This window comes from Penaeus vannamei, chromosome 33, assembly GCF_042767895.1.
Source record: "Penaeus vannamei isolate JL-2024 chromosome 33, ASM4276789v1, whole genome shotgun sequence".
Classification (NCBI taxonomy): Eukaryota; Metazoa; Arthropoda; class Malacostraca; order Decapoda; family Penaeidae; genus Penaeus; species Penaeus vannamei.
In genome coordinates this window covers 6807747-6817746 of record NC_091581.1, presented here as the reverse complement: position 1 = coordinate 6817746, position 10000 = coordinate 6807747, and the positions used below count along the sequence as shown (strand labels likewise).

Sequence of the window (10000 nt, the reverse complement as noted above, 5' to 3'; positions counted from 1 at the left end):
AATACTAACAACAATAACAACCATAATAACAACAATAATGATAATAATACTAACAATAATAACAACCATAATAACAACAATAATGATAATACTAACAATAATAACAACCAAAATAACAACAATAATGATAATAATAAAAACAACAAAAAAACAAACAAACGAACAAGCACGAATTCCACACAAGAGACCAAAAGACTGTAATCAAGGTTTTTGCAAAAGACCCTTTATTAGGCACCAACGTCTGGGGCTGATTAACTAATATGCGAGAAAAAGACAAAAAAAGAAAAAAAAAAGAAAAAAAAAGAAAAAAAAAATGTTGGAGTGAAACGAACTTGATTCATATGGTATTATTCAACTTATGATTATTAATGCGTTAAGAATCATTCATTTCTTTATCATAACTTTCGTGTAATGTCTATGATGATGGTGATGGTGATGATGACAATGATTATGTTAAATGTAATAACGATATTAATGGTTAATGATATTGAAGAAGGAGATAGTAATAATAGTGATAACGATGGTACTAACAATAACAATGATAATAATGATATTAGAATTAAAAATAATAATAAAAACATTTAATAGCAATAATGATAACGATGATAATAATAATGAAACATCAACAGCAATAACAATATGTATATATACATATATGTATATATATATATATACACATATATATACTATGTGTGCGTGTATACACAACATATGTACACACGCATTCATACATATAGTGTGAGCTAATTTGCTCCATTATATAATAACAACAGCAATAATAATCATAATTATGATTATAATGATAAAATTATAGTAGATGAAACATCTATGAAGAAAACAAAACAACAGTGATAATAACAATAACGATGATAACATCACTACGACTACAACTACAAGTAAACAAAAATAACCAAAACAATTACCCCAACCAACAACATTTAACAACACAATAAAATTATAGTAAACAAAACAACAGTGATAATAACAATAACGATGATAACATCACTACTACTACAACCACAACTAAAGACCAAATAACCAAAACAACTACACCAACCAACAACATTTAACAAAATAAAATTATAGTAAACAAAACAACAGTGATAATAACAATAACGATAACATCACAACTACTACACCCACAACTAAAGACCAAATAACCAAAACAACTACAACCAACAACATTTAACAAAATAAAATTATAGTAAACAAAACGTGATAATAACAATAACGATGATAACATCACAACTACTACCACCACCACAAAAGACCAAATAATCAAAACAACTACACCAACCAACAACATTTAACAACACAATAAAATTATATAAAATTATAGTAAACAAAACAACATTGATAATAACAATAACGATGATAGCATCACAACTACTACCACCACCACAAAAGACCAAATAACCAAAACAACTACACCACCCAACCAACCGACATTTAACAACACAATAAGATTATAGTAAACAAAACAACATTGATAATAACAATAACGATGATAAAAACACTACCACTACAACCACAACTAAAGACCAAATAACCAAAACAACTACAACCAACAACATTTAACAAAATAAAATTATAGTAAACAAAACGTGATAATAACAATAACGATGATAAAAACACGACCACTACAACCACAACTAAAGACCAAATAACCAAAACATTACACCATCCAACATTAAACAAAATAAAATTATAGTAAACAAAACGTGATAATAACAATAACGATGATAGCATCACTACTACTACAACCAAACTAAAGACCAAATAACCAAAACAACTACACTACCCAACCGACATTTAACAACAAAATAAAATTATAGTAAACAAAACGTGATAATAACAATAACGATGATAGCATCACTACCACTACACCCACAACTAAAGACCAAATAACCAAAACAACTACAACCAACAACATTTAACAAAATAAAATTATAGTAAACAAAACAACAGTGATAATAACAATAACGATGATAACATCACAACTACTACAACCACAACTAAATACCGACAAAAAACTAAAAACCGACATTTAACAACAACACCGCTAACGAGGCCCTAACCAAGGTCTATATAAGTACTTATATAGACCTTGGCCCTAACTACCCATTCCTTCGACTCACCTTCATGCATGTACGTGAACGACGCCGTGAAACCCCGCGCCTGAACAGCCAAGTTACTCACGAACAGCAACTCGAGTCTCGGGTGCAGCGTGAGCAAGGGGTTCACCACTTCACTCCCGCAGTAACGGCCGACGAATTCTTTCACGCCCGTAATGTCGATGGTCGTTATATCGAGGTAGTCCGAGAGGCAGCTGTTGGGTCGTTGTCGTGTTTGTTGTGGAATGAATTATTAATAGTATTAGGATTTTTATTGTTTTTTGTGTGGTTATTGTTTTTTTTTTTTTTTTTGGTGTTATCAATATAATAATGTTAATGATAATAATGTAAAGAACAATGGTAATGATGATAATAATAACGAAAGTAATATTATCATTATTACCCTCATTATCATTATTGTTACTATTATTCTATCATCATTATCAACCTTTTTCTTCTACATTACTGATATTATTACTGTTATCATTATTGTCATTATAATGATAATGATAAAGATGATGACAATAATAATAATAGTAATATTGATAAAAGTAATAATAATAAAATCTATCATAATTATTATCATTATTCTTACAATTATGATAATGATGCAAATTAACCATAGCAATAATGATAATGATAAAAATAATATTAATAAGATTATTATTACTATCACCATTAATATCATTATTAGTATCACCATTATCATAATCTTCATCATTAATAGTTATGTTAGTATCATTATCATCGTTATCATATCATCATTGCGATTACTGTTATTAGTTACTATTATCATTATTATTATTATTATTATCATTATCATTATTATTATTACTATTGTTATTATTGTTTTTGTGATCATTATCATCTTTATCATCATCATCAGTATCACTGTCATCATTATCAATAATATCATTATCAATATCATTACCACAATCATTATTGTTATTCTCGTTATTGTCCTTATTACTGTCATTATTGTCACTATTATCGTTACTCGCATCGTAATTTTCTTATCCATGTTATTATTATTTATCTTCATTTCACTACTTCTATCCCTCTTATTCATAAAATAAATGAGAGAGAGAGAGAAAGAGAAAGAGAAAGAGAAAGAGAAAGAGAGAGAGAAAGAGAAAGAGAAAGAGAGAGAGAGAGAGAGAGAGAGAGAGAGAGAGAGAGAGAAAGAGAGAGAGAGTGAGAGAGAGAGAGAGAGAGAGGCCGAGAGACAGAGAGAAGGGGAGAGAGGGAGAGAGAGAGAGAAAGGAGAGAGAGAGAGAGAGAGAAAGGGAGAGAGAGAGAAAGGGAGAGGGGGAGAGAAAGGGAGAGGGGGAGAGAAAGGGAGAGGGGGAGAGAAAGGGAGAGAGAAAAGGAGAGAAAGAGAGAGAGAGAGAGAGAGAGAGAGAGAGAGAGAGAGAGAGAGAGAGAGAGAGAGAGAGAGAGAGAGAGAGAGAGAGAAAGGGAGAGAGAGAGAGAGAGAGAGAGAGAGAGAGAGAGAGAGAGAGAGAGAGAGAGAGAGAGAGAGAGAGAGAGAGAGAGAGAGAGAAACAGAGAAAACGAGAGAGAAAAAGAGAGAGAGAGAGAGAAAGGGAGAGAGAGAGAGAGAAAGGGAGAGAGAGAGAGAGAGAGAGAGAGAGAGAGAGAGAGAGAGAGAGAGAGAGAGAGAGAGAGAGAGAGAGAGAGAGAGAGAGAGAGAGAGAGACAGAGAGAGAGAGAGAGAGAGAGAGAGAGACAGAGAGAGAGAGAGAGAGAGAGAAAGGGAGAAAGAGAGAGAGAAAGGGAGAGAGAGAGAGCGAGAAAGATAGAAAGAGAGAGACAGGCAGATATATAGAGAAAGAGATAGATAGATAAATAGACAGATAGAGAGAAAGAGAAAGAGATAGAGAAGAATAGATAGATAGACAGATAGAGAGAAAGAGAAAGAGATAGAGAAAAAATAGATAGATAGATAGAGAGTAGAGGGAAGAGGAACACACACACGAACACACTCGAGACCTCATCAGACTCCAGTTAAACGTCTCATTTCCTCCGAATGTTGCTGGTTCTTTCGTAAAGGCAAGCGCGTCGTAAATACTTTTTTTTTTTTTTACGTTCACCTTTTTACAAACACGAACTTCCATTCTCTTTACGGCTTCGGGAACACCGCGGAAAAGGGGAAAGGGGGGGGGGGAGAAGGGGGAAAGAGAGTGGGAGGAAGAATGGGGGAAGGAGATAGGGGAGGGAAAGGAGGAAGGGGAGAAAGAGAGGGGGGGGAGGAAGGGGGAAAGAGAGGAGGGAGGAAGGGGGAAAGAGAGGAGGGAGGAAGGGGAGAAAGAGAGGAGGGAGGAAGGGGGAGAGATGGGGAGGAAGGGGGAAGGAGAGAGGGGAGGAAGGGAGAAAGAGAGGACGGGAGGAAGGGAGAAAGAGAGGGGGGGAGGAAGAGGGGGAAGAATGGGGGGGAAGAAGGGGGAAAGAGAGAGGGGGAGGAAAGGGAGAAAGAGAGGAGGGAGGAAGGGGGGGGGAAAATGGGGGGGAGGATGGGGGAAAGAGAGAGGGGGAGGAAGGGGGAAAGAGAGGAGGGAGGAAGGGGAAAGAGAGGAGGGAGAAAGGGAGAAAGAGAGGAGGGAGGAAGGGGGAAAGAGAGGAGGGAGGAAGGGGAAAAGAGAGGGAGGGAGGAAGGGGGAAAGATAAAGAGGGAGGGAGGAAGGGGGAAAGAGAGGAGGGAGGAAGGGGGAAAGAGAGGGGGGAGGAAGGGAGGAAGGGGGAAAGAGAGGAGGGAGGAAGGGGGAAAAGAGAGGGGGAGGAAGGGAGGAATGGGGGAAAGAGAGGGGGGAGGAAGGGGGAAAGAGAGAGGGGGAGGAAGGAGGGGGAAAGAGAGGAGGGAGGAAGGGGAAAAGAGAGGAGGGAGGAAGGGGGAAAGAGAGGAGGGAGGAAGGGGGAAAGAGAGGATGGGAGGGAAGGGGGAAAGAGAGGAGGAAGAGAGGAAGGAGGAAAGAGAGGAGGGAGAAAGGGAGAAAGAGAGGGGGGAGGAAGGGGGAAAGAGAGGGGGGAGGAAAGGGGGAAAGAGAGAGGGGGAGGAAGGGGGAAAGAGAGGAGGAGGAAGGGGGAAAGAGAGGAGGGAGGAAGGGGGAAAGAGAGGAGGGAGGAAGGGGGAAATGGGGGGAAGAGAGGGGGGAGAAGAGAGGGGAGGAAGGGGGAAAGAGAGGAGGGAGGAAGGGGAAAGAGAGGGGGGGAGGAAAGGGAGAAAGGGAAAGAGGGAGGAAGGGGGAAAGAGAGGGGGAGGAAGGGGAAAGAGAGGAGCGAGGAAAGGGAAAAAGAGAGGAGGGAGGGAAGGGGGAAAGAGAGGAGGGAGGAAGGGGGAAAGAGAGGGGGGAGGAAAGGGGGAAAAGAGAGTGGGAGGAAGGGGAAAGAGAGGAGCGAGGAAGGGGGGAAACAGGGGGGTAAGGGGGAAAGAGAGGGGGGAGGAAGGGGAAAGAGAGGAGGGAGGAAGGGGGGAGAGAGAGGAGGAAGGAAGGGGGAAAGAGAGGGGGAGGAAGGGGGTAAGATAGGGGAGAGGAAGGGGGAAAGAGAGGAGCGAGAAGGGGGAACAGGGGGGAAGGGGGAAAGAGAGGGGGGATGGAAGGGGAAAGAGGAGGGGGGAGGAAGGGGGAAAAGAGAAGAGGGAGGAAAGGGGAAAGAGATGGGGGGGAGGAAGGGGGGAAAGAGAGGAGGGGAGGAAAGGGGAAAGAGAGGAAGGGAGGAAGGGGGAAACAGAGGAGGGAGGAAGGGGGAATCAGAGGGGGGAGGAAGGGGGAAAGAGGGAGGAGAGGAAAAGGGGGAAAGAGAAGGGGAGGAAGGGGGAAAGAGAGGGAGAGAGGAAGGGGGAAAGAGAAGGGGAGGAAGGGGAAAAGAGAGGAGGGAGGAAGGGGGAAAGAGAGGAGGGAGGAAGAGGGAAAGAAAGGGGGGAGGAAGGGGAAGAGAGAGGAGGGAGGAAGGGGGAAAGAGAGGAGGGAGGAAGGGGGAAAGAGAGGAGGGAGGAAGGGAGAGAGAGAGAGGGGAGGAAGAGGGAAAGAGAGGAAGGAGGAAGGGGGAAACAGAGGGGGAAGGGGGAAATGGGGGGGGAAGGGGGAAAGAGAGGAGGGAGGAAAGGAGGGGAAAGAGAGGGGGGAGGAAGGGGGAAAGAGAACGAGGGAGGAAGGGGGAAAGAGAGGAGGGAGGGAAGGGGGAAAGAGAGGGGGGAGGGAAGGGGAGAATAGAGGAGGGAGGAAAGGGGGAAAGAGAGGAGGAGAAGGAAGGAGGAGAGAGAGAGGGAGGAAGGGGGGAAAGAGAGGGGGGAGGAAGGGGGAAAGAGAGGAGGGAGGAAGGGGGAAAGAGAGGATGGAGGAGGAAGGGGGAAAGAGAGGAAGGGAGGGAGGGACGAGGAAAGAGAGGAAGGGAGGGAGGGACGAGGAAAGAGAGGAAGGGAGGGAGGGAAGAGGAAAGAGAGGAAGGGAGGGAGGGACGAAGAAAGAGAGGAAGGGAGGAAGGGGGGAAAGAGATGGGGGAGGAAGGGGGAAAGAGAGGAGGGAGGAAGGGGGAAAGAGGAGGGGGGAGGAAGGGGGAAAAGAGAAGAGGAGGGAGGAAGGGGGAAAGAGAGGAGCGAGGAAGGGGGAAACAGAGGGGGGAGGAAGGGGGAAATAGAGGGTTGGAGGAAAGGGATAGAGAGGGGGGAGGAAAGGGGGACCGGTCGGAGGAGGGAGGAAGGGGGAAAGCCGGAGGAGGGAGAAGGGGGAACCAGAGGGGGGAGCCCCGAAGGGAGAAAGACGAGCGGGGAGGAAGGGGGAAAAGCGATGAGGGGAGCAAGGGGGAAGAGGGGACAAGACAGTGATGAATAGGCCTATAATGGCAATCATGCTATTTGTGCTGCAGCGGCACTGACTGATCGTCCCCGCGTGCTGTTGATGGGCTATAATGCCACAGTTTACCGTAGCCACTTCGAGCTGTTTATGGTAGAGGGCAATGGGGCACTGGGGAGGGACGAGGGGGGGCCTGGGGAGGCACGGGGGGCACGGGGGGCTTGGGAGGCAATGGGGAGGGTACTGGTGGGGGGTTGGGGCACTGGGGAGGTAACGAGGGGTTGGGGGCACTGGGGGAGGCACGTAGGGGTCGAGCACTGGGGAGGCACGAGGGGTGTGGGGAACTGGGGAGGCACTAGGATGGGTGCATTGGGGGAGGCACGAGGGGGTTGGGGGCACTGGGAGGAACAAGAGGGTAGGGTACTGGAGAGGCACTAGAGGGGGTGGGGAACTGGGGAGGTACGAGGCGGTTGGGGCACTGGGGAGGCACTAGGGGGTGGAGTGTAGGGGAGAAGGAGCGGAGGAAATGATGAGGGAACCGGAGAATGGAAATTATACCTCTTTATCGAGGGTTATATCTTTCTGTCTACGCGGAATAATGTAAATATATACACGACGCACTTAGATATACACACGTACATATATCTGTGCGTGTATGTGTGAGAGAAAGACAAACACAGAGAGAGAGAGAGAGAGAGAGAGAGAGATGAGAGAGAGAGAGAGAGAGAGAGAGAGAGAGAGAGAGAGAGAGAGAGAGAGAGAGAGAGAGAGAGAGAGAGAGAGAGAGAGAGAGAGAGAGAGAGAAAGAAAGAGAGAGAGAGAAAAGTTGAGAGGAAGAATCACTACCTGAGAAGGCGAAATCGAGAAGGATATATATAGTGACTTATGCAGGTGTACTGATTGCTCCTATGAATGCGAATCAAAGATAAACGCTGTATTCCCGTAACTGAATGAAGGGCATTTGCATGTAGAATAGGAGGGCCTATTGGACGGCCATTTGCAGAAAAAAAAACTGGTATTGTCAGCTGATATTGTCGAATTGGAAGAATGACGGGATTTCAGGATAAGAGACTAGATTTAGAGATGGATTTCTACGAATAAAACTTGAGATTGGAATCACATCCACTTACATGAAAAGGAAAGACTAAGAAAATGACAAAACTTAATCATTCATAACAACAACAAAAATAAGATCCTCAAAGAAAGTCGTATTTTGAAAGACGTACAATACATTACATATAAGAGAGGGGGGAGGAAGGGGGAAAGGAGAGGGGAGAAGAGAGGGGATAAGATAAGAGGGGATAAGAGAGAGAGAGAGAGAGAGAGAGAGAGAGAGAGAGAGAGAGAGAGAGAGAGAGAGAGAGAGAGAGAGAGAGAGAGAGAGAGAGAGAGAGAGACAAAAGGAGAGAGAGGAAGAATCACTACCTGAGAAGTGTATATGATAATATATAAGAATACAATTTCTTAATATAAGAATAGAATTCTGAGAAGAATACAATTACACATAAGCACATAACCGACCCTTACCCTTTAAGTGGTCAATAGCCATTCTAAAACAATAGTTCCCGATCCTGTCGACACCGAGGATCCCTATGTTTGTTGAATTTACTCACGGACTCCATGTTTTTGAAATGTCAGTACACTTAACGAGCCAGTTATTAACTAACAACGAACTCGTTATCCCAGGTTTGAAAAGTCAGTCCTCTTAACGAGCCAGTGTTATTAACTAGCAACAACTCGTTATCCCAGTTTCATCAATAACTTTTCTAAACTGGGTTTGCGATTAAATTATTGACTATTTTTTTTCCAAATGAAAGGCAGAAAGGTTAACTAGAGAGTGTAGATCAGCCTTTTTTTTTTTTTTTTTAATCATGGACCCCGGTAAGAATTTGATGAAAGCTATTTTTAACTGATCTTCACGGACCCCCTGCAACCCCTTCGTGGACCCCAGTTAAGAACCCGTGTCCTAGATCTTTTTAAAACAGCTCGCGGACAAGCGGCTGGGAACCACTGACCTAAAACCTCACTCCACTGACCCGGCTTTGTACGGCTTCTCCAGCTCGAAGGAATGGAAGGTGATCTGCACAGCCTGGAACATCTCCCCTTGGAAGACGTAGGTGCAACGGAGTCCCGCAGGATACTGCGTCGGCCACCCGGGGGAGGAGAGGTTGCCTGAAGGACTTACGCGGGAGTCGAAGTAGTAGAGGCAACGGCCTGGGGGAACATGGGGGGCGCGAGATGGGTTGGCTGGAGGGGCTGCTGCGAGAATGTGTCCATGCGAGTGTTTGTGTGTTGTTTGTGGGTTTATGTGTCCTTATGTGTGTATGCCATACTGTGTGTTTGTGTGAGTCTGAGCCTGTATGTGATTATCTGTGTGTTTGTTTGGTTATTTGTGTGTATTTTTGTTTCTGTGTAGGTTTATACTTCGCATGTTTACTGTCTGTGATGAACAGGTGCGTCTGACGTGAATGAGACAACGAATTAATTTCATACGCTTTATCCCCGCTCTCCCCTTCCATGTACATACAGAGTCATTTATCTCAGTGAGCTTAATGGCAGCACAAAAATAACGCATACTTACCCACAGCATGAGGAACGCAGACCACGAGAATGATGACAGGGAGAGCCACACTTCGCACCACACACACGCACAGCCACTGCATCTGAAGGATAAGCCTCCGCTATAACGAACTTGACTGTCTCTTTCGTTAACAGCGTTAGCGTTCGTAAATGCTCTCACGGAAAGAGAATAATTTCGCCCCTTTCGCATATAGAAAAGGCCACACGAGAGCTCTTGCTTTTACACGCTAAATCTTAGACGTCTCAAGTGAGGTGTTCGGGTGAAAAGGCGAATTTTACATTTTTTTTTCTAAACGTTTCTAAAATGTTCATACCATGTTTTCGGCTTCTTGGTTAAGGAGAAATGTTACATTCTGTCCAACTACTTCCAAAATCTTCTATACTTTTTCTCCTTATAAGAGACACGGAGGACCACCTTGCGTTATGTGGTCTTGGTAATGACTACAGGACGGTCTCAGAGGACGAGGAGGACTAAAGGAATTTCAAATGCTGTCTGTATCGCGAACGAAAAATGGG

General features: G+C 44.1%; 1 protein-coding gene across 1 annotated transcript in view; it reads right to left on the bottom strand.

Annotated features, from left to right (window-relative positions):
* Positions 1-9713, bottom strand: part of LOC113824990 (uncharacterized) — an 18209-nt gene extending 8496 nt beyond the window's left edge. The window contains exons 1-3 of the mRNA XM_070145214.1: positions 9486-9713; positions 8941-9118; positions 2139-2329 (exon numbers count right to left, since the gene is read on the bottom strand). Coding sequence (XP_070001315.1) covers positions 2139-2329; positions 8941-9118; positions 9486-9567 — 451 coding nt within the window. The 5' untranslated portion in view covers positions 9568-9713. The remainder of the gene's footprint in view (positions 1-2138; positions 2330-8940; positions 9119-9485) is intronic.
* Between the last annotated feature and the right edge of the window lie 287 nt (positions 9714-10000).